At 38.7% G+C, this 25299-nt stretch overlaps 1 protein-coding gene across 2 annotated transcripts in view; it reads right to left on the bottom strand.

Moving 5' to 3' along the window:
* The window catches only part of Col28a1 (collagen type XXVIII alpha 1 chain), a 153405-nt gene that overhangs the window by 61080 nt on the left and 67026 nt on the right, over nt 1–25299 (bottom strand). For both annotated transcript variants that reach the window (XM_076913703.1, XM_076913704.1), the window contains exons 19-26: nt 22343–22414; nt 21354–21422; nt 19208–19279; nt 16880–16948; nt 16252–16320; nt 12583–12651; nt 12080–12148; nt 313–381 (exon numbers count right to left, since the gene is read on the bottom strand). In XM_076913703.1, coding sequence (XP_076769818.1) covers nt 313–381; nt 12080–12148; nt 12583–12651; nt 16252–16320; nt 16880–16948; nt 19208–19279; nt 21354–21422; nt 22343–22414 — 558 coding nt within the window. The remainder of the gene's footprint in view (nt 1–312; nt 382–12079; nt 12149–12582; nt 12652–16251; nt 16321–16879; nt 16949–19207; nt 19280–21353; nt 21423–22342; nt 22415–25299) is intronic.

Here is a 25299-nt window from a genome sequence, read left to right as displayed (position 1 = left end):
CCATCTCAGACATACTTGGGATGACAAGTGTTTCAGAATTGAAATTTTATACATTTTGGAATAGTTGTTTGTATATAATGACTTCCTCTGGAGACAGGATACATATTCAAATGAAATGCATTTATATTTCACACGCACGTTCTATGAAAGCCCGAATGCACCAGGATTTGACTGTCACTGGAAGTCCCACTTGTAGCCATGCTGTGACTAAAAGTTTCTAAATTTGGAACCTTTTTTTGTTCAGGGTTTTCCAGTTAGGAATGTCTCAACTGGTACCTGGTAGTCACTCACATCAGAGACCTGAGGACTCACCTTTGGTCCTTGGGTTCCTATGCCCCGAGGCCCAGAGGGACCTGGAGGGCCTCTGACCCCTGGTTCTCCCTGAAAAGACATAGTAAATGGCAAGTTACCAATTTAGAAAAAGTCTTATAGTATATAACTCTTCATGTTGAATATACATTTTCAAAGAATAGATACAAAATTTCAAATTCCTTACATTTTACTAAGATATTCACTGAGTCCCTTTCACCTGAGTCATTTTGCCACTTGGACATTATGCACCCTTTTTACTTTCTTCTTGGCACTAATGCACTCTTTCCTGATAAAGGTTCCATTTCAAATCAATCCAGTTAATTAACTTCCTGGTAGCATTCATGTGTGCTTCTGTCAGAGCTTGCTTCTGTAAAGTTTGAAAAAAGCAATTACTGTGTTTTTAAACAAAGGAGGAACAGAAATATAAAGATAAAATGTGGCCAATAGAGCTATGTCCACATCCTAAATGACCTGGTCCTGCTATTGCAGCATCTAAAACTGTACTGTGTGACTTGGGGGTTGACTCTGATACCTGGGCCACAGGGTGATTGTGAGCACAGGGAGTTTTCTGTTTCTCTAAGGTGTGACACTTTGAGGCAGGTCGAGCCCTGGAGTTAGACCTTTCTGAGATGGCAGGGTTAAAAACACAAATAAAAACCCTCTTCGGCCTTCAATTTAATGTTAGTATATATTAGGATTACGCCAGGTTACTGTTAGGATTGTTGAGGGTCTACATCACTTAATACCCACGACAATCCTCTAATTACCATGCTGACTTGTTTACCTGATGTTTCTAAACTTCAGTAAACTCACCAGAGAGGTGGAAATTAATATCTACACTTCATAGAGACAGGGAATGAAGTGAGAGAGGGATTCATAAGGCATCCCACAGGGTACACGCTCGGTAAAGGTCAGCTCACTACACACCTGCTTTAATTAAAGAGGAAACGAAAGCTTTCCAAGTCTGCACAGCCACGAAGAAGAGGTTGGGCTTAGCACACTGGAAAAGCAGTAACCCTGAAGAGCTATTACAGCCCCTTGGGCAAACAGCTCAGCAGTTTCTTTTAAAACCCAACATATGTTTACCTCCTGACCTGGTGATTTCATTGCCAAGCATAGATCTGATAAAAGTAAGAACACATAGCAGCCAAAGTCCTGCTCAAGAAACTCCTCAGCAGAATTATTCATAATAGCTCCAAACCAACAAGAGCCCAATGTCCATTGTCTGGAGGAGGAATAGACAAAGTCCTTCAAGAAACAAACTATGGATTCATGCTATAATGTGGATGCACTTCAAAAACACTGCTCTTCTTGACAGACACTGGCATACTGTAGGATTCCATTGATGGAATGTCCAGAAGAAAATATATCTATAGAAATAGAAATAGACTAGTAGTTGCCTGAGGCCAGGACTAAGGACATGAATTGATTAAAAATAAGCATGGGGATCCTATAGCGGTAAGGAAATGTTCTAAAACTGATTTGTGAAGACAGATGTACTACTTGGTAAACTGGTAAAATATCACTGGATTGTGTACCCAAATGGAGGGGCTAGAGAGATGGTTCAGCAGTTAGGTCACTAGGTGGTCTTTCTTAGTTGCCAGTATCAATATAGCAGCTCATACCTGTCTGTAACTTCTGTTCCAGGGCATCTGACACCCTCATCTGGCCTCTGGAAGCACCAGGCGAACATATGGCACACAAGCATACATGTAGACAAAACACTGTGTGTGTGTGTGTGTGTGTGTGTGTGTGTGTGTGTGTGTGTGTGTGTGTGTGTGTGTTTGCTTTAAATTATCTTTTTAAAAGAAGATTCAGAATCAGGCTTTGGACCTGTATGTCCCAAGATCTTTGTTTTTCTAAAATGCTAATATAATTAAAACAATCTGGGTATCTTTACAGCTCACTCTTTCACTGGCTCAATTCTTGTCACCTTACCCAAGGACTTATAGATATGGCTGTGAAGAGAAAGGTATTTGTTTCTCCAGTGGTATAGCCATCTACAAGTTGGCCAAGCTCCTGAAAATAACTCTTCATTCATGCTTCTGTAAGTTTGATCCTATTAAACTCATTGGTGTCCACACTGCATTTGAGTGGAGTCATTTCTTTATTTCTGTCATGGTACTCCACTGGGGATGAGTAGACATTTGTTCAAGTCTCCTCAGAAAAAAGTCCAACCAACATAGCTGCATCTAGTACTTGTATGCCTTTGAAGCTCCAGGCACTAATTGCTTCTGGAACACCTCCCTCCTACTGACTGTCAGCTCTGAGTGACTTCAAGTTCTTCCCAGCGTTAAGGTTCAATCTCACATAAAGAACTTCAAGCCGAGAACATGAACACCCTGTGTCAGACACATTTCTATGATCTCTCCTTTCTTGGAAGCCTCTGTGCCCATAAAGAAAGGTCTGTGTTATATGAGGGCCTCCTGCTACATCTGACTGATCTATCTCTCTCCCACTTCTTAAGAGAGACAGGGCTATTATCTGTCAGGGTTAATGCCTTTCAGCAAAAGAGAGTACCAGTAAACATAGCTAAATAGGTTCTACTTGGCATCACTAAATATATTGTCACACAGATATGATGGCTTCCTTTCTTTCCTGGGTTGCTGATCAAATCTGTCCTCCCAGAATATAGTGGACAGATTAGATATGATGTAGCTTGGTACCATCTGCCTCCTCTGTGGAACACAACACCTGACCTGTGACTAATGTGGCTTGAAAAACAACTGAACGTGGCTCTGAATGAGTAGCTAGATCTACCCATTTATAAAGCAGGAAGAGAAACACAGTGAAGCCCCTACATGAGGGCAGGGGATAGCATCAGTGAAAGCCTCAAGTACAAATAGTATACTCATGAAGAAAAACATGAATGCAAGGAAGGGGAACCAAACTGATTTCAACAGATACGAGAGATACCTCAATCAAACACAATGTGTGTGCATCACTCAGACCCAACTTATTTGAACAGAACAACTATTAAAAATTCATGAGGCAAACTGGAAGATTTCAGCACTAGATACTTGCTATCGTCAGAAATTGTTGATATGTTTAGTTTTTATAGTGGTTCTGCAGTTATGCTCTGAAAAGAAATTTTTTTATTTGAGAGATAAATATCAAATCTTTATGTGGATGATGTCTGGGGATTGTTTTAGAAAAAGTCAGTGGAGAGAGAAGTGTGGAATACAGATGAAACAAGACAGACTGCATCCTGATAACTGATGAAATGTAATGAGAATGTGAAAGCCCAGGCAAGAGGATTTCTTATATGCTTAATAATGTTCACAACAAATGGCCTCAATAACATCCTCTTAAATTCATGAACAACATCCAATAAGAATCTCACCAGTGACCATGAGTCAGTATTGGTGTAGTGTTGTAGGAAGAAAATAATCTAGGTAATAATTTTAAATGCCCAAAGGAGAGAGGTACACGAGTAAATAAGGAGTGTTATGGGAAAATCTGCATATGTCTCATACATTCTTGGTCTGTACAAAATGTCATACAAATCTTAAAAGGGGATAGAAACAAAGGCATGGGTATTTTTTAAATCTCGTTGTTTGAAGAAAAAAAATCAACATGTCACTATTTGACACATGGTATTTTCCCTGTGTTGTGTTAAAAATGTCTTCTCAACTACTACTGATCATATTAAAAGCATGTACACATGTTTTCTATAAACAACACATCAATAACTTGATAAAGTACAAATATAAAGAGATGGCATCTCACCCTGTGGACGAAGAATATATATTATAAACATGTCATGTCTCTTACCCCATGGGCCAGGACGTGAGTCCCTGGTAAACCATGAGGACTGGGGCATGGAAGAAAGAGGAACGTGTATGACTCTCATGCTGCCACTCAACATCATGGCTTCTGCCACAACATAGAATTGGTACCTAAGAACAAGTGTGTTTGCCTATGGTATTTTTTTTTTTTAGTAAGTAGGCTTATTGTCAGGTAGAGTAGCATTCTCTAATAATGGATTTAGCTAGCCATGTTACACTGGAGGATGTTAGAGCCTGCAGAGGGAGCCCTTGTACTAGGAGACAAGGAACAGAACAATCAAGTCTGGAGTTTCTTTTGGTAACCACTTCACCAACTTGGTAATCCCCCAGCCTAAGCTTTATAATTATCAGCCTCCCCTCCCTCAAGAAAAGCACAGTTTAAATGGCCTTCCCTTTTCATTTCCCACAAAAGGGACTCTAGAGGGGAGACATCTCTATCTCCCTGGAATGGCTAAGTTTAAGTCTGACTACAGACCTTGTTCCTGTGGATGAATGATCCAGTGAAGGTTTTAGCTATCATAACCTTGTAGCATGGTTTCGTTTTGACTCCTCTAAAAACAAGCGAGTTCTTATGATGGTGATAGTAAGCATGCACTAAAAATTTTACTTTTCTAAAGCAAAAAAGAATTACCAGCTACTCCTATGTGCACCTTTTCCTGCCATCAGCAAATCTTTGCTGGAATTTATAATAAAATTATTATTATGAATAATGATGGACATTTATGAAGTTTATTATGCAGCAAGTAATTTCACTCTTTATCTTAATAAACCCATGAACGTCAGCTTACTACATTTGATAGATAAGGAGATTGAGGCTTCAGAGGACATAGGACATACCCAAACCTATGTAGCTTGGTGAAATTCAAAGCCAGTGTGACTCTCAGAGCCCATTTCTGATTTTACATCTGCTAAAACCAGATATAAAAGGGTCACTGTCTCTGGAGACTTTTCCCCAGGTGCTATTTAATGGCAGAGACCATGTCTGTGCAGCCATAAACGTCTTTTTCCTACATCAAGTCAGCCATATTTTCAAGGAAAAACCAGCAGCAGCAGCAATAACAAAAATATCTCAAGTTATAAAATTCTCCCTGGGTTATAAAAGGCCGTGCCACCTGTGTAAGTGTGTGGCTGTCTGGGGGCTTCCCTTACTGCCCCCCTTCCCTTCACTGCCATTCCTGATTCTGTGGTTTACCTCAAACTTTACAGTGATTGAATCATGGATCACCTATCTAGACAAGTCCTTCATTTTTCTTTCCATGCAGCCTGCAATGTATTCGATTTGGTAGTGACACACACTATGATGGCTGGTAATTAGAATGTTTTCCTTTAAAATACATGAAAAGTAACTTAGAGAGATAGATCACTCCATGCATCTCTCCGAATAGCCCTGTGAAGTACAGTCACAGATTAGGAGTCTAAGTCACGGGGAATTAAATGACCTCATAAAGTCGTGGAGCTGACAAATGGCAGAGGCAGCAGGGATGAAAAAATGGCCTGTTGTTGGGCCTCCTATATTATGTTAGACTTCGATGAAATATTTTAGAAAATAATTGACCCATTAGACTGACTTACACACACATATATCCTAACAAAACTTTACTGAACTTCTCTTCCTTTGTTTATGCGAATGAAACCCTTGCTGTTATTTGAGAGGAGTATGAAAGTAATTTACAGTTGTCCATGCAGTGGTCTCACTCTTTTCTGGTTTGGGGATATCAAAAACTAAATTGAATCCACTGTGGAGCATCAGTCTTCACAACTATTCAGGAAGTGACACTCTGATGAGTCTACTCCATGATGGAGCCAGCGGGGGCAGGTTGAATTTCAATAAGAAAAGAGAAGTCGAGGCAATGATTAACATTTGGTTAATGTCTCTCCTTTTCTGGATTCAAGATGAAATTAAGCTGTAACTATGATGTCTCCAAAAAACATAAGCACCATTACTTAGATCAGCAAATGCCATGGTTTAGTAATTCTTAGATACCATACTCACAGCGATATCAGTGGAAATTTTAGAGGCTTTATACCTACCCCTAGATAATGGTCTTGTAAAGGATTGGCCAACTAATGCTTGTCATATTCCTCTCTCGTGTCTCATTGATGGCCGTTAAACAACCAGAGAAACAGTGACATTTACCAGTAAGTATTATGAGAATATAAAAACCATCGAGAAGGCTCTAGAAAGGACAGGACTCAAGTTGCTATCACATCTCCTTCCCTCCTACCTTTAAATTTTCATTCCTCCACCATTTTATATTCACCCTCAAACACATGTCTCTCTTAATAGCTCCCGGTAACTTTAAAGCTTGCTGTACGACTTTGAAGTTTGTTGGTAACTTCTTTCTAATCTCAGAATCAGCTCATTGGAGCTTTTGGTAGGGCGGGAGTTCCTCCGGTCTGCACTACTAAAAACACAGAATGTATTGATGCTGATGCCAGTCATGAATGTCCAGGGTTTGGTGTTTACCTTCAGGGCTGCAGAGATGTATATGTGCACTCCGGGGAGGTGGAATGCAGCCCCAGAAAACAGCAAGTGGAAAAAAGAAAGCAGTTATTTCAAGTAGTGAGCAGCCTGGACTGAGCTCAGCTTTCACACAGGCCTGCTTCAAGGAACTGCCTTGAGAAGTTACCTCATCAAATTTCCTGGGTCCTGAACTTGACCTTTTCAGAAACCATAGGTCAAGCTCCCTAACCTTCAAACCTCACATGTTTCGGGCATTAACTATTCATAATTTGAGCTCATATTCCATTCTTTAGTAATGTTAACACATTTTTTTCAAAATTCTTTGAGAATTTCATGACAATGCATGTTGATTATAAACACCCCTGAACCCCTCACAGATTCACGCTCATTTCCTGTGTCCTCCAAATTTGGAATCTACTATGAAGAGGTGGGTATCCAGTCTACTTTAGAATCATGAATTCTTAATATCGTTTTCCCTAAGCCTGCATCCTTCACTGGCCCTTCTTGTCTGGACTGCTCAAAATGGAGTTCCTTGTCCAGTCCGCATCTGCTGATGGAAGCCCCAGATTCCTAATGCATCTCTGTGTGAATTGGTCCTCTATCCTGCCAAGACTCGGTGACAACATGCACATATGTGAGCCATTGCCAAGAACAGAGAAGCAATTCAGATGCTGGGAAATGTTTTTAGAATAATGGGACTCAGTGGGATTTCACATAGACTTGCATTTTAATTTATTACTATGGGCCACTTTTGTCAAATAAAGGATGTATTTACAATACCCAATATTTAATTTAGGGGGGAGAGAGAATGTTTAACTCTTTTTAGTTTGTGTTTGTACTTTGCTTTGCAGTTTACATCATCTAGGTTTTAATGATGGCAAAGCTAGAATAAAAAGAAAAGCGATCCAACTGAGTGCAGAGCAGCACGAGACAATTTGAAGACGGACAGATTGGAGACTGAGCACCGGGGACTAGAAAGTCAATCTGTCTTCATTCAGTGAGCCACTCATCACATTCGTAGATTCACTCTCATGCATGCATACATGCTATAAAAAAAACGTTTACACTATATAGCGGCAAGTTGTTCAACCTCTGAGCATCAATTTTCTCCTCTGCAAAATGGGGGAATTGTTCAAGATGCAGGATTTTGGAAATATCTAGGAAATAAATACTAATTATGACATCACAATTCAATGCACAATTAAAAAAACAATAATCCTTCTGGTCACATTTGATAGCTAAGTGGTCATTTGAATGTCCCAAATCCGGGTTAGCTTGCAGTATAAGTATACACATATAACCACACCACAGGTTCTGTTATGACCTTGGCTTTCTTTTGGGGGGGGGGGGGACACCAACAGAGCAAAGAGGACAAGGCAAGATGAATTTGCCCTTGAGGAACACAGAGACCCATCCCAGTATTCTATTTCAATAAGGCCTAAAACAAACTCCAAGACTGTGGCTTATCTGAGGTTCACCTCCCAACTTCAGGCTCCTTTTGGGATTTTTAGGTAAAGACTTAAGAGCAATGACTTAGCTGCAGCTTCTAAAAGGAAGCTGAGAGTATGTCAAAAATGTCTTGAAATTACAAGGAATCCCTTTATTCTCAGGGCTCCAATGGAGGAATGCAAACAGAGATGGGTGAGGCCTCTGAGGATGGTTTCTGTCAGTAGTCTAGTGTCATATAGATCCAGACCTCAGGACACAGTGTGAGTGTTTTCCACTCAACAAGAGACCAAATGCTTTGGTCCTTTCCCAGCATGTTTCCCAGGTGGACTTTCAAACCTACATCTACTCTTGTCCTTGAAATTTTTTAGGAGAATTTTGAAAGAGCTCAGGAACTCTTGCCAAAATGTGATGGTCTATAAACATTTTCTACTAGGAAAAAAACACAGAGTCCCAGAAGGTGCTAGATGCCAGGCACTGCTTTTTATATGTTTGAAAACATAGAAGCTTTGATTCCAATGTTTGTGTCATATGCTAAACATATGTGACCTTAACTAAGTATCACATAAGCCATCATAAATTAATCATCAACCTTAATAGCTTCCTCATTTCAAAACACATTTGTTTTGCAAGTTGATGCCTTAAGGCCAAGGTTTTAAGGTGACTACACAGAGTTTAAATGAAAAACATAGCAAGATAGAAATGTGGACACACACACATACCTCTAAATACTTAGAGTTTCTGTCATTTTAACTCAAAGTAACAGGACGATTTGTTACATATTTGGGTGCAGGCTTTTGTTGTCTGTCACTAACGTATTTGTGCTGATCTGATAGCTATTTTATCAGAAGGACAACATTAACTCAATCAGATTTTTTTAAAGTATCTCCTTTACTTTCCTCCTTTATGTCTGTGTATGTGTTTGTGCACCTGTGTGCTTCCCTTGTCTCCTTCAGAAGGCAAGGGCATATGGAGACTTAGGACCTCGATGCAAAAGGAGAGATGATTTTGAAAGTTACTTATAAGCTACTGTTTGCTTCCAAAATCTCCCTTATTTTCAAATCTGTAATTGAAAAGTTTCTTTGATTTTAACACTAGCACACCTTCCTAGTATCTTTTTCTGAGCTAGAATTCTATGGGTAATACATTCTGCACAGGAAGAGACAGGAGGCAAGGAAGAGAGAGGAAAGGCAGTACAGAGGGGAACAGATAAGCAGAAACAGATAGAGTCTGGTTCTGTTCCTCCCCCACCCCCTACTTCTAGAAGCAAGTTGGAGTCCAAGATGAGTTTTGGAAAAGGCATAGTGTGACTTTGGGAAATACGTTTGCTCCTTTTAAAAATCAAAAAGGTAGAATAAAAATTTGCAAATAAGAATACTTTTCTTGGCATTTTTGCCAAAAAATAATGAAAAATATGAAAGTAAGTACGAGAGATTCTTTTTTAGGAATATGATATATAAAATCACTCAAAAAATACCTTAGTCTGCATGTTAAATAATCTGACAGAGAAGAATGTTCATAAAGATTAAATTTTAAATGTTCATTATCTTTGTTATTATTAATACTACATATGAAGCTGTAACACGATAACTTAATATAATAATACTTGTATAAATATTCATAACCAGCTACACTTTGAAAATATAAATGGCCATATGCTTGCTTTGCAATACAAACACAGCCAAGTATGTATTTAACATATTTTATTTCATATCTTATTTTAAACAGAAATAAGCTTCTGTTTCCTGTAGGGAAATATTTAGCATAATAACAAAAGGGTTTATCAATGTTTCATTCAGAGCAGAAAGTGATGATATTTATATACTGAATCTTTTTACTTTATTAAATTTTAACATTTTGATAGATTTTATGTGTTTTTAAAAAAATGACTTAATATCGGAGTACAGTATGGCTTGATGACAACATCAAGGCTTATTCAAGGATCAGAGTTAGTCCTGAGTCAACCCCACCAGAACTTTGACCAGAGTATCTCAAGGTCTACATGCATGATTTATCTGGCACTTTCAGCTGTACCTCTCACTGAGATTCTTACAATTACCCCATGATTTACTACTGGGGCAGATAAAGGAATTTCTCTTACAGATGATGGTTTTTGTTATGAGTCTTTTGTCTTTCATTCTCCTTGAGTCAGGCTGGAGAAAAGAGTACCTACTGTTCTCTAGAGAGGCAGTACATAAGTATTCTCACTTCTAACTAGTGCGGCAGAAACAACAATAAAAGGTAACAATTAGGATTAAGGACGGATACATCTTTCTGCAATGTCCTAGAAACATGACAAATCTAAGCCAATAGTTGAGTTTTTAAAATAATTTTTTTTCTGTAAAAACATTGATCATTCATTTGCTTTCCATTTAACTCAATAGATTTTAGAGCTGGGTACTAACACAGTTCTGGAGTCAAGAGGTTAGCAGAGACTACGAAGAACTTGCCTCTAAGAAACCTTACATCTCATGGAGCCTACAAAGCACCATTGGCAATAAATAAGCATAATGATTCCTTGGAGTGATCCATCCAATCTACATATAAAACTTGTGTCAAAAGGCAGTGGTGATGATATTCTTTAAGGGAAATCTGGGAGAAAACTTTAGCCAAGGCCTCAAGATCTGGTTATCCTTGCAAATTCATGACTCTGAAAGTACAAAACTGTTGCAGGGGTGGTAGTCCAGAGTGACTGAATGTTGGGGCATGGAAAAAGTGGATAGAAGCCATGTCGAGTCATAAGGGCCTCAAAGGCCTGGGAATGTCGCTGGGTTTCATTCTAAGTCCAGAGAAGCCACCAGAGTATTTCTAACGAGAAATGGAACTTTCTCTGATTGACAGTTTGAAAAGGCCACCTAACGTACTAAGTTATAGGAGGGCAGACTTGGAAGTGGGAAGCTCAGTGAAGAGGCCATCTGAGTATCCAAGCATAGTGGTGGTTAGCCTGAGGACAAGGAAGTGGACTGCAGGCAGGAATCTGACATTAGTCTGGAACAAAAAGTAATTTCAGATAGGAATCTAAATCTTAGGCTAGAACAAAGAGGTAATTGTAGGCAGAAATCTAAATCTTAAGATAGAACAAAGAAGTAGGCTTCAGGCATAAAATCTTTGGGCTAGGCCAGAGAAGTAGGTTCAGATATTTTGGTCATCCTGATAAGCCCTTAGAAATAGTGATCATAGGAGTGATCACCACTTTGACTATCTGGATTTATTGTCTTGCTTGTTCCTTGACTATTTGCATCTATTGTATTGCTAGTTCCTCAACCTAAAACTGACCTTAATACTTGCATGTAATTTAAACATTATAAAGGCAAAAAAGGAGGAGGAGGGATGGGATAGGGGATTATTGGGTGGGGGATGGGAAGGAGAATGTCATCTGAAATGTAAATAAATAAAGTATCGAATAAAAAAAAAGAAAGTGATCCAGACTGTAGATTCATTCTGAACGTGAACTGCTAGAATAAGCAAAGGACAGGACTTAGAGGAAGGCCATAGAAAAGAAGAGAACAAGGATGACTTAGTTCTTGGGCCGGACAGCACTGCCTTTTACAGTACCACAGGGTAAGAATCAAGGGTTCTTATTTGAAAGGGTTCTGGTTTGAAAGTAGATTAAAGATCTAACTTTTCTATAAGAAATAAAAACAATATGTTATAAGAAATTAGATGAACAAGAAAAAGGCTGCAGACTTGGATGACATCATCATGAAGCTTGTGATAAAGCTGTGGGATAGGCTGAGATAGGCTCAAAAAAAAAAAAAAAAAAAAAAAAAAAGCAGAGTGACATGAGAGAAGAGAGCTCTGAACAGAGTCCAGACCTTGGTACAGGAAGAGGAAGAAGCAATGAAGTGTGAGGTTTGCTACCAAAGAGTCAGTTCAAGGGCCAAGAAGTCAATCAACATATTCACAGGCACATTTCCCAGGAAGCCCATGAGTAAGGGTGAAAAATTCAGCAATTATTTCTTACATATCTATTTTTTTGTGTGTCAGATAAAAATAAAACACATTTACCAAAGTCACCTATAAGCACTTTCTTAGAAACCAGTATTGTTGCTTACTTTAAAAATCTTACCTTTGCTCCAGTGTCTCCCACACCACGTAAGCCCATTGGTCCAGGGGGTCCTGGCAATCCTCGAGGTCCCTAAGGTGATGTAATATAGGATGGAATAAGCATTCTTGGAGTATGCAATCCTCAGAAAGGTAGAGGGAGGGAGAAAGAAAGAGAAGGAAGGTAAAGAAAGAAAAAGGTGGGAAGGAGGAGGCTGAGAGGAAAGGAAAGAGGAAGGAAGGAAAGAAGGAAAGAAGGAAAGAAGGGACGAATAGATGAAGGGAGGGAGGAAAGGTTTTGTCATTCCAACAGCTGACTGTATATTTTATACAGAACTATAAGAATTCAAAGGTACTCAACACAAAGAAATGATAAATGTTTAAGGAAACAGAAATGCTAATTAAGCCCCATTTGATCATTACATTATATACATATATCAAATCATCATACTATAGTTCAAATATGTGTATTTAATATGCATACATTTAAAATAATTTATATGAAAAAGATGACACATCTACACTTACTGCCACACCAGGATAGCCATCACCCTTGAGTCCTGGAGCACCCACTGGTCCACGGGGACCCTGGGCACCCTGTAAAAATTCAAATACCAAGTCATGGTACTAAATCATGGAACATTTAACAGAGCTTAAGCTAAACACTAATTCAAAAAAAAAAAAAAAAAAAAAAAAAAACCAACGATTGATTTGACAGGGCAAAGGAAATTTTAGAAAAATATCCTGCTACAGTTAGCAAATGCTTATTTCCTCAGAAGTCCCATCATTTGAGGTCACTGGGATATGTGTAGGCAAAGTAAGGAATGTATGGACCATGTCAAAGACTTCTGTAGGAAACATGGGTCACAAGAATCAAGAAACAGCTACTGTTATTATTTTAATTAAAAAAATATACAAACACTTATTGGGGAGAGATATAACCATGAGAAAATTTAGGAAACACTGTGGGGGGAGAAAAAAAAGATTACATAACAGACTTTGAGTGTAGACTGTCAAATATAGCGAGCCTAGCACAGTGAGTTACATCTATTGTGTTCCTCCATGTGCCTAAATTACAGGACTGAATCACCCAGATGGAGTTCAAACAGACTAAGTGGTAGAATGATGGGCCCCTGACCATTTGCTGTTAACCTTGGGCTCCATGACTTTTCTGTCAGGCATTCACCTCATCTACAGAGGCCAGAGAGAGAAGATAATTGTCCCTTAGGCAGCATGTTATTGTGTAACTCCCTACAAATATAAACCCAAGAAATCACTGGGTAGAGTAAAATGGGTACAGAGATTTAAAAAAAAAAAAAAAAAAGGAACTTGAAGAATCTTTTAGAATACGTATTAATTTCAAAGACTTACTAAATATGTTTTTTAAACTTTTTTTTTTTTTTGCAACACACTGTTTTGTTACTGTGATGGCTAACAGCCTTTGTGCACATTACTTATTTTGATAAAAAAATAGTTGCTTGGGCTTTATTTATTTATTATTATTTTACATTAGGTGGACACTCTAGTTACAGCCCAACTTTTGTTTTCCATGAATGGAAACGCAAATGATACCTTCAAATATTTTCTTTACACACTAGACAATTCTGAGATCAAATTGTGATTATTCTTATCCAAAATGTTGCCCTCAATCCAGCTTCCCATTAATCCTAATTCTATGCCAATGAGTGAATGGATGAATGGATGAATGAATGAATGAATGAATGAATAGGGATAAAAGCTGCAGACCCTTTAAGCACTAAGAAAGTTAAATTTAATTTGAGAGCCATGAATGCAGCAGCAGATTTTATAAGGTTAGCCTCAAAAAGGATTGCCTTAGAGATTATTTGGCCATTTATGGAAACAGAGTACACTACTTACCACCATCACAACCTCAAGCTAATTTTTTTTTAAGTTGTGTGTGTAAATGGGAGAAAGATCAAGGTAAGGGGATTTTAGTATATCCCCATCTACAGGAAACTTCTCAGATCCAGCTTCCTAAGCCATTCTAGCTATATTTAACATAATCCTGGTCATTCATGTCCAAAACTGTTTTCCAAATAAGCCTTTATCTCTGCCCATGCTTATGATACAAAAAAAAAGTCAACAAAATAAATAAGTAGATAAATGAATAAAGCAGAAACTACTCCCTGGTTATGTTCAAAAGAAAAAGAATCCAGTTTACTTCTGGTTTTTGTTTCTGTGCTCTAAGCCAATGATATATTACCAGCAGCTGTAACTGATTAACTGCTGGTACTCACCACAGAGGAGGAAACTCTTAACACATATTACAAACACCCTTTTTCTACAGGTCTTTGTCCTCTCTCCTGCAGAGTTAGCAGTAACTTGGTTACTTCTAATGGTAACAGCAAGTGTGATGGCTTCTCCTCCTTGCCAATTTGTCTAGAAGGAATCACCTAAAAGACAGGCTTATATGTTTGTCTTTGAGGGAGTTTCAAGAGAGTCTGCCTAAAAAGAAATGACAGGCTCTGAAAGTGGGTTGGGACCATGCCATAGAATAGGGTCTGGCCTTAATAAAAAGGGAAAAAGAAAAAGACTACACGACACCCAGCATTCTCCTTTCCCTGACTCCTGATTAGACAAGATGTGAGAAAATACCTGCCCGTATGCTTTCTCCACCGCGATGGACTTTGTCTCCTGAACCATGAACCAAACTAAACCTTTCCTACCTTAAATTGCTTCTTGTCAAGTGTTTGGTCCCTAGGAAGTGACTTGGGTCAAGGCTAAGGGTTGATTTTTGTTTTCATTGCAACATTTTTATAAATCAAATTTCGCCATGTTTCCTTTCTTTACTAGATTCAAGAAAATGTCACTGTGACCTGTATCTCATTCAACACATAACAGCACAAAAAAAGACATGGGGTATTTTAAAATGGGTATTAGGGTTGGCATAAGAGTTCACTGATGTAGCATGTAAAATTAAATTAATGTGCCGACCTCCCATCATACATTTGAAGGCATATATGACCCTGAAAATGTGGAAATGACTACATTGGGAATGAATGGTATCAAGAATAGCACAAAAGCCCAAAAGAGGAAAGACGTTTGGCAAAAGAGGCAAGCATCTTTAAATACCATCATCTGCAATGCCTGGCAATTGTGAGTGGGTAAAAATGTGGCACATTGTCATGCACAGGGAAGAGTAAGGATAGATAAACAGCATAAATCATGGAGTGTGAACAACCAGTTATCAAACAACATGGAAACAGTCCCCCAGTTAACTAAACAAGATAACATCTACAGTTTCACATGGGAAACTTGACAATTTTCTTGAGTCAACTATATAGCCAGGGTCCCAGATGCAGGATGAACAACCTGGCTGAGCTTGTATGGGATCTTAAAAAATCTTATTCCTGAAAGCTTTATGTGACAGGAACCCCTAGTTTTGAGCAAACGAGAGCAGTTGTGACTCTGGAGATATAGAAAGAGTATTTTTCTAACAGTGACTGAGTCAGCAGACACTTAGCCACTTACCTATGGGAGCTAATATTCCCAAAATATATAAAAAATAAACCTGTTGCTTATTCCTTTTCTTCCCTCCCCCCCCAAGGACATAGCCTCTTTACATGTATTTCATCAATAGATAGACATTATAAATAAATGATTAACTTATTAAATAGGATAGCTTGGATCTTGAACATCCCTCAAAGATCTATGTGTCCAAAGAGTGGCCCTCAGCCTGTGGAAGTTGGTGGAGCCCTTAGAGTGTCAGGTTTAGTTGGAGGAAATTAGGTAACTGGGAGCCTTTCCTCACAATGGATATTAGAATGGCAGCCTTTTCCTATTTCCTTTGACTCACAGACTGTCATTAGGTGAACAGGAATCTTCTATCATATATTCCTACCTTGATGTACTGAGATGCCACAGGCCTCAAGCAAAAGGGGACAGACATTCATAGTCTAAAAGCTCTGAAACCATGGGCCAAAATAAACTTATGAATTGATGATGCATATATTTCAACATGGTGGCAGAAAGCTGGCTAATATATTAGGGGTCAAGTCCTCTTTTTCTTGTTCCCCTGCTTTCTTCTAACTCCTCTTCTTCGAACCCCTTGCTCTTCCTCTTCTTATTTTGTTTTGGAGTTCGGGGACAAAACAAAGGGTCTCGTGCATGCTAGGCAAGTATTCTATCTCTTCGTTACCTTCTCACATCCAGAAAGGAAGCATCAATATGTCATACCTTTGGTCCTCGAACAGAAAGTCCAGGTTCTCCTTTCAGACCGGGCATTCCAGGTCCTCCTCGGTCTCCCTGTCCATTTTAAATAACATTGGTAAGGCTCTCGGTTACATGAAGAACTACAGCAGTGCATAGTCAAAATAGAGCAGGAGTGTGTAAAGAGCTTAATCTCTCTGTCTTATTCTTCGGACAAATTTGAGAAACTCAATTGAAGAATTAATAAACCCATTAGTAAATGTTTCTGTAGATGTCTGGGGAAACCCACTAAAATAACATGTGACTAATAGACTCAAATATTTAGATGTAAGAATGCCAGGGAGTTCTCTTAAAACTGAGTGCATCATTTCCTCCAGACTTTTTGATTATAGATCCTTGTAGATTCTCCTGTAAATGTAACAACATTCTTAAATGTGCTAAGGCCTGGGGATTGAGAGAAGGGACACAGGGTAACATGGCAAACTTAGTGTTAGGAATGAGAAGTCTGGCTTTGAGTCTGCTTATCTGTGAATATTTCTTAAGAATCTTCCCAAATTAAACTTTTAGCTTACTAGAACCAACATTAGTGACATAAAAATAAATATGTATTCCTCACACAGACACCCCAACTTTAAAAAGGGCCAAGAATATATACCTTTGGTCCAGATGGTCCAGGAATTGATGCTCCAGGCATTCCAAAGGGGCCCATAATGCCCGGTTCTCCCTGAGAAAACCAGAAAAGCTGTTACATTTCAAGTAGAGAAACTATATGCAGTAATTATAGGAGGAAAAGAAAAAAAATATCTGCATATTTCAGAATATTAACACTCTGTCTCTGTAAGTTTGAATATGATTGGAACATCCTTTGTAAACCACTGCTGAAGTTATTTCCCTGCAAGTTCTCAGTGCCTTTAAATAAATGCGTTCAATTAATTCCTGAATAGTAGGAATTTTTTTTTATCTCTTGTGTAGCATTTTACTGGCTAATAAAGATGAAGCAATCCGTGATGCCCATGTTTTATATTGTATACCAAGAAACCCAGAGGGGAAAAAAATCTTGTATTCAATCATAGAAATAGTCTCCAGTATAAGTTTTATAGTACGTGGCTAATTTAAAAACCAATATACTTTGTTGCTTGTATTGCCATGGCTCCTGTTATATCGGCATTCCATTGTATACATCCTCTTTTAGAAACAGAGATTATATATTTTATTTAAAAATTGAATAGGAAAATTGAAACATCTTTCTCTCTTTGCTTCTTCCCACCTTCCTGACCTCCCTCTACCAAGTTCTCCTTCTGCCTGCATTTCCTCTAATACTGAGTCCCCAAGACTCAAGAAGCAAAAAGGAAATGTTGTGTCTCACCTGTATCTAGATCGGTGTTCCTCAAATACTAATGCATACAGATCAGGTTTCTAAATATCCAGTGCCCAGTTACAAGCCCAGAAATCCAGACCTCATAGATCTAAAGGATGGGATCCAGGAATATGAATGTTTATAGCAGCTCTGGGGATTCTGACACAAGTGTGGGGTAACACACTTTGAGAGATTCTATTCTAAAGCGCTTGTTACTACGCACCCCAAGGTGTTCAAAATGACCCACTGGGGCAGAGAAAGAGAATATCACAACTTTATATATTTTCATACACAAAAATTATAGTATTTTACATTATTCACATAACATTTTAAACAAGTGGTTTATACATTTTTAAAAATGTCATTAAAAAAATGACCAAATTTATATTGGAATGTGATCAACATTTTACTGGCAGGTGTCTGTAATCACAGAAATTTGGAAACTACTGTTCCAGAATAAGGATGAGGAAATTACAAAGTGTGGGCCAAAGTCAGCCTGCTCTAGGTTTTGACAGCCTTGAACTAAGACTAGTTTTCACATTTTCAAGCAGTTATAATTTAAGTGCCTATACAACAAACTCAATTTTGCTTCTTGGCAGACAAAGCTGAACTATGTTCTATCTGGTCCTTTAAAAAAAACAATAAATAAATAAATAAATAAATAAATTTTAAAAAATTAAAAATGGTAGAGGCCTGTCTCAGAGACTGAACTATTTCTATGTTATACCTTAGTAGGTCCTTCAAGGGTATCAGCTCACTGGCTAACTCCTCCTTTGCCTGATGTATGTGTCCTTAAATCTCAGAAGCATGTGGTGGGTCACCCCAGTTTTCTAGGAGGAACATGTTCATCTTCCCAGTTGACACCTCTGCTGTGGAAATTCTCCACAGTACAGTCCATTAACTGAGCTCACAGCCTGCTGGGACCTACAACATGCCACAGCATGCTTGTGCTCATCCTTAAATCCAAACCTGTGGGTATGGCACAAGACACATGATTCATGCTCTGGCAACAGATTAACCCACATCCAATCCTCTGACAAATGAGCAAAACATTAGTCAGTTAAAGTTTTCCACTAAAGACAGGTGAATAGCTCAGCAGGTAGAGGCACTTGCTGCCATGCCTAACAACTTGAATTAGATCCCTGAAATCCACAAGGTGTAGGAGAAAACTGACTTCCACAAGTTGTCCTCTGACTTACACACAGTGAATGCCTCATATAGCTCAAAGCAGAGCAAGATGGGACGGGCCTTCCAAAGTGTTTCTTTAGTATGCCTGTCAATCAATGTTGGACTTACTGTTTAGCAAAATAACATGGCGGGGAGGGATGTGCTATGGCCCTACCTTTACCCCAGTTTCTCAACACTTGGTAATTCCTAGAGACAACTGGCAGGCTGATTGTCCCCCAGAAGCACAGATAATTAGATACATTGTGAGATCGATTTATTCCATTCTATTATGGTCTGGAATGGAAAGTTGTCTAAAGACATTTTCCTCTGGGGGTTTTTATTGTGTACTTGTTGGGAAGGAAACGAGTAATCAAATTTGAAATGGAAATTTAATATTCTATTAAAACCAGACACAATTACCATGTCCTCCAAGCACAGACGAGAATATAAGAACCATACCTTCGGCCCTTCGGGTCCTGGAAACCCCCTCTGTCCTTGGTTTCCTTTGCTCCCTTTCTTTCCTTCATCACCCTGACAGAATAATTAGAAAATTACAGAGATTGTATTAACACATTGTCCTCCAGCCATGCACCTCCTAAGGTTTGTGAAAGCTTCTCAGAAACCTGCTCGGTCTTTATCACTAACTCAAAATGATTTGATGTTCTTTACGTCTAAATTCTGAACCTCGGAGAACTTTTGTCTGAATTTACGAGTCTTCTGCTTCGTTGTCCTGCGTGTGCACAGATGGTTCAGATACATTCGGTATTTCAGAAAAGAGATTTTTTTTTTATCCTGCCTCTCAATTTTCATGCTATTTCTGTTTAAAAACATTAAAAGAGACATTCTTTCAATCAAGGCCCCATTTCTTCCTCAGTGGGGAGTCTAGTTCACTCTACAAAAGAAGGCCACTAATTTTGTTGGTAAGAAGATACTCAAGCAGTAACCTGCAGCAGAGCTGGAAATTGTCGCCTGCTGCTTCCCAGCGTGGCTGTACTCAGCGGTGTTTCCATGTCCATAAGGAATTCTGCTCCCTTCCACCAAGGCCTCAATAGCATTAGAGTACTCTCTCTAAATAAGGGTGTACGGGAAGGCACTGTGTCCAGATGTGGGCCCAAGTCAGTGAGGGCATCTCTCCTTTAAGCTTGCAACTGAGCTTATTGTCATATTGCTGGTACACCGGGTTTAGCCAGTTTTCAAACAAATGTCGCAATCACATGGAGGGCTTGTGTACAGATTTCTAAATCCCGTGTCCAGAGTTTCTAATTTAGGTCATCTCTACAAGGGCATGTCAAATATTCATGGGTGATGTCAACCCAGCAGATCTAGAGAATACACCTTGAAAGCCAATGAGTCACACACTAGGACATCAACAAAAGGATGCTCTGTAAAGCACAGAGCCTCCAACTGCATCCACAATGATGCAATTACCTCCGGAGAGTTAGTTGAACATACTGATCCAACCATCCCAGAACATGATGCGTACACAGCCACATGTCACTAACCACCAGCACTGCCCAAGGATGGCTTGAGCTGCATCATATGGTGCTGCTACAATTTGTGCTGTGCTCTCCTCAGTGACCAGTTTTGTCCCCAATTTGCAGCCCATTCTCTTAGGTTTCCTCACTCCGGGCTCATGTGCTTTTGCTCTTCCAGGGACTTTCTCAAGCCACCTCATATCCTAAGCTTCAGATCTTTCTCAGAGACACTACCCTTCCCCATTTTTTTCACTTCTGATTATTAATAGGCCAGTATTTCTAAACACATCATGTTCTGAAAAATGTTCTTCATCTTCTTTGAAGGAAAAGGTGATAGGTTCAAGGGGCTGAAATTATACAGAAATATTTAAACTTCAGTTTCTCAGGGTTAAGTGTTTGACTTTAGTTAATATTTTACAAGGCCAACTAACTGCATTTTAACATAATTATAAATAGAATACCAGTGTGTATGCAGTATGGTTGATAACTCTTCCTAAGAACTACAGGAATTCTGGCACCTTAGAGATGAGGTAGTACGTTATGGTACTAAAGATCTCATCCTATGAGAGAATTTATATCTTCTTATCTTGACATATAAAGATGTTATTAAAGTAGCATTTCTAGAGGGAGTAATGTGAAATTGACACTTTATTTACTTATTTGCTTTATACTAGGAATCTATTTCATGGTCTTGCCTATGCTAAGCACATTCTCTCACTAAGCAACAAACCCTGTCACCCAATTGACATTTAATGAGGTGATATGCCTTACTATTATGTGAAAGCCTATAAATACTTTATAATAAATATTATATACTTTCAAATTCTAAAAATGTGTCTTGTAAATTCTTTCCTTCCTATGTTTTCTTTAAATATCAGTTGACCATCCATTGAGAAAACATGTGTTGAATTCTTCTCTATGCTGGAGCTTAAGATGGATGTAGAAAAATAAAGATGAATAATATGCACTTGCCTTCTTCCAAAGGCTCCCAAGACAGTATTTGTGATTTTAAGCAAGATGTAAACATGTTTAACATAGCAAGAATGTAAATTAGATCTCTCTTAAATTGGTTCTTTTGACTGGGGACCAGCACCGGACAGCTGCTTCCTGTCTAGCTGTCATTTACATACCTTGGGGCCAGGCTGTCCTTTCCCAGGCATTCCTTCTGGCCCTCTTGTTCCTGGAAGTCCAGCTTCACCCTGAAGGGAAGGACACCAACGACTCAGTTGGTTCATGGAGGACAAAATACAGAACCTGCCTTGTGTCTCCTCTCATTGCCAGGGAATTTGACTTGGACTACCCCCCCAAAACACACCAGACCTTTCTTCGTTGTCATCTCAAAATTAAATTGAAAACTTATCAATGAATAAATTAACATTAAACTCCCCTTTAACCAGAGCAGCTGAAATACCAGAGAACTCTCATCTCAGCCAATTTCCAAAGCGCTAAGCTCCTTTCCTTTGGCTCTTCCCTCACATTTAGGAGTTGATTTTTTTTTTCAACAAGATAGTCTTTTTTCACCCCACCATCTGCTATTTTTCAGTAGTTTTATTAAAAACTGAGTATTTCAAATGTCAACACAAAATAGTTCAGGACATCTTTACGATAGCCTTAAGTTCCCAGATGCATCTACAGACTCTCTTTTGGAGGAAGAGAGGTAGTTTTGTTTGAGATTAAACTGATGTGATTTCCAGAACCATGGAAGAAAGTAGAAATGCCCAGGCCAAAACACCAGTCACAACTAAGAGCACGCGGGGCACCAAGGCAGTGGAGAAAACAGACTCTTTCTGGGGTAAAGGGAAAAAAAAAGTCATTCTTACAGACACTGTTTGTCCTGGTAGTTTAACCTCAGGTTCTAGAGGACCAAGGTGCTGGTGTGGTCCTACAGTTTTGACACTGATGATATATATGTGTGTGTGTGTGTGTGTGTGTGTGTGTGTGTGTGTGTGTGTGTGTGTGTGTATGTGTGTGTATATGTGTGTATATGTGTATATATACATATATATGTGTGTGTACATATATATGTATATATATGATATATATGTATATATATGGTGCATATATATACATATATATGTATGTATATATATATAAAACAAACAAACAAAAACAAGATTACCTTCTTTCCAGAGGCTCCATCTTCCCCTGGGACTCCTGGCTGTCCTGGGAGCCCCACTGTGCCTGGCTCCCCCTAGTGGATAAACACTTTATTTCAATGACATATCCTTAAGGTGCACCTCGTTTTGAGATATTCGCTATATCTTATAATACTGAGAAACGCCTCTGAACAAAGAAATGTGGTTAACAACGAAACTTCTCAACTTTGGGCAAGTTACCTAATTCCTCTGTTTTTCAGTCTTTTGCCATGGGTTAATTTGTAACATCCCTAAAGAGTTGAATGTAGTTGGAAACAGGGTCTTTATAAATAAATATCAAGTTAAGACGAGGTTATTAAGGTAAGTCTTAACTCAGTACGACTAGAACCATAATAGAAAGAGTATACCACCCTATAAAAACAAGCAGAAAACTCTGAGACATCAGAGGCAAACACGGAAGAGGTGCAGCAGCCACAAGCCTAGGAGTGCCGAGAACTGATAACCATAATGAAAAGCCAAAATGAGGCCAAGAAGGATTCTTCCCTGTAGGGTTGGTTGAAGGTATGGCTATAGATATCTTGATTTCAGACTTGTAGCCTCCAGAATTGTGAGATGATAAATTTCTGGTTTTCTAGGGCATCAGTCTATGGCATAGTCATATCTGGTCTAGGAAAAGAGACTTTTATTGGACTAAAAAGGGAGATGGTAGAGAGAATATCTTGTGTATTATATGGATGTGTTACCTGTCAATTAAAAAGCCTATGGCCTATGGCTTAGTCAGTAAATGGAAGTGGTACGTCTGAGAGGAGAAAAAATTCTGGGATAGATCCAGGTGGGACAGACTTGCCAGGAAGATGTAATGAGACAGACGCATGGTACCTGAGCACAGGTAATCAGCCACATGGCAGAATATAGATTAAAATAAGTGGGTTATCCTGGTTACAATCTAGTCAGAGAAGAGCCAGGCTATATGACTAAGGTGTTTGTAAATATATTTTGAGTCTGAGTCTTGTGGGAGCATGGGGCTGGGAGGAAGAACCAGGACCAACTTCTACAATTAAAACATTGAGCCTAATGTAGTAATGCCATTAGTGAACAGATCTAGTGATTAAAAGCCAGTTCTCAACCTGTGGGGCATCCTGCATATCAGATACTTAATCACAATACATAACAGTAGCAAAATGACAATAATGGAGTATCAACAAAATAATTTTATGGTTGAGGGGTCACCACACCATGAAGAAGTGTCATAATGGGTCATTGTTAGGAGCCATGCTGCGTTTGCTGAAGTAGCTATACGCTCGCCATTATAAGATGGTGCTGGCTTCCTGTTCCTGGTTCTTCTTGGCCTTGGTGTCTGCAGCTGTGCGCACGCGTAGGCGCGAATTTTCCCGCTGAAAGTACTATCAGTGGATATGTAAATGAGACCCCAGTCTGTAAGCCAATGAGGACAGATCATGTCTCTTTGATAGTATATAAGTCAGAACATTCTGGGGCTTGGGGTCCTTCCTTTGTTCTCCATCTTGCATCCTTCTAACTAAAAGAGCTGTAACAATAAAAGACGCTGTCAGAAGAATCTTGAGTGTGATGTGCTCCTTATCGGCAAGGTAGCGTGTCGCAGGTCATAGCATCAGGTAGGTTGAAAACCACTGCTCTAGATTCTTCCCCAGGTAGCAAGGCTCTCATTGGCTCTATGGCCAATGAAAATCTTTGACTTACAGGATCTCTATTTAATACAAAGATTTCAGAGAAAGAGACAAAAATCTACCCATTTTGATCTAAGCTATCCAGTTCATTCCTAGATGTTTATTCAAAAAAAAAAAAAAAAAAAAAAAGGAAAACAGCTGTCCAGAGATACTTCAATAAATATTTGTATTTTTTAACAGTGAAAGCTTAGAAACAGCCAACATTTCCACCACCAGGAAATTGGATAAGTAAATCGTGGTGTTCTTGTGCAATGGGAGGTTTTTTCGGCAACCAAAAGAAACAACTATTGAGACACCCTGTAAAGTTCACATTAGAATAATTCTGCTGTGTGAAAAAAAGCAACATGTACCTCAGAAACAGTCAGTGGTGGGGCAGGTTGTGGGAAGCACGTCAATATGGAGAGGTTAGGGAAGAGCAGAAGAGCAGTTTTGGAAAGGGTTGTGGTAACTCTAATGAATAATGAATGCCTTTATTATCTTGAACGTTTCAAGACCATCATTCATATGCCCAAATCCATCAAAGTGTACATAGTAAACATGTTTATTCATTATATGCTAACAACACCGTGAATGGGTATTTTTAAAAGGATGAAACATCCTCAATGAAAGATTAATTGATTGAAGTATCCTTAAAAAGGAAATACTGTGTTTACCTTGCCTAAAAGAGTTTACCTAAAAAAGCTGTGTTTACTTAAAAAAGAGTGGTTCAACATAAAAAACCTCTATTAATATATCAGGTAATTAACAGCATAAAAAGGAAAAATTACGACAACTATTTTAGTAGCTATTGAACCTGATTGGAATCCATTACTTATTTATAATAAATAGACAAAATTTTGGTAAAAGTTGAAATAGAAGAAAATTTCTTTGACCTAAGGGAGTACTTCAAAAATTTACAGTATCATGTAATTTTGTTTTTATTCAGATAATATAATTATAGGTAAAAGAAAAAGAAAGAAGCACTTCAGTCAGAAATAGTGATTTTGCCAGGCGGTGGTGGTGCACGCCGTTAATCCCAGCACTTGGGAGGCAGAGGCAGGCGGATTTCTGAGTTCAAGGCCAGCCTGGTCTACAGAGTGAGTTCCAGGACAGCCAGAGCTACACAGAGAAACCCTGTCGCGGGAAAAAAAAAAAAAACCAAAAACAAACAAAAAAAGAAAACAACAACAACAAAAAAGAAACAGTGATTTCACAGAGTGACTTTGTATACTACTCAACATGCCAAAATTTAAAACAAAGAAAGTGCTTCTCCAATAGTAGCTAATCTGGAGTTG

The sequence above is a fragment of the Arvicanthis niloticus genome, chromosome 15 (genome assembly GCF_011762505.2).
Source record: "Arvicanthis niloticus isolate mArvNil1 chromosome 15, mArvNil1.pat.X, whole genome shotgun sequence".
Classification (NCBI taxonomy): domain Eukaryota; kingdom Metazoa; phylum Chordata; class Mammalia; order Rodentia; family Muridae; genus Arvicanthis; species Arvicanthis niloticus.
This window is presented reverse-complemented; position numbering and strand designations above follow the sequence as displayed.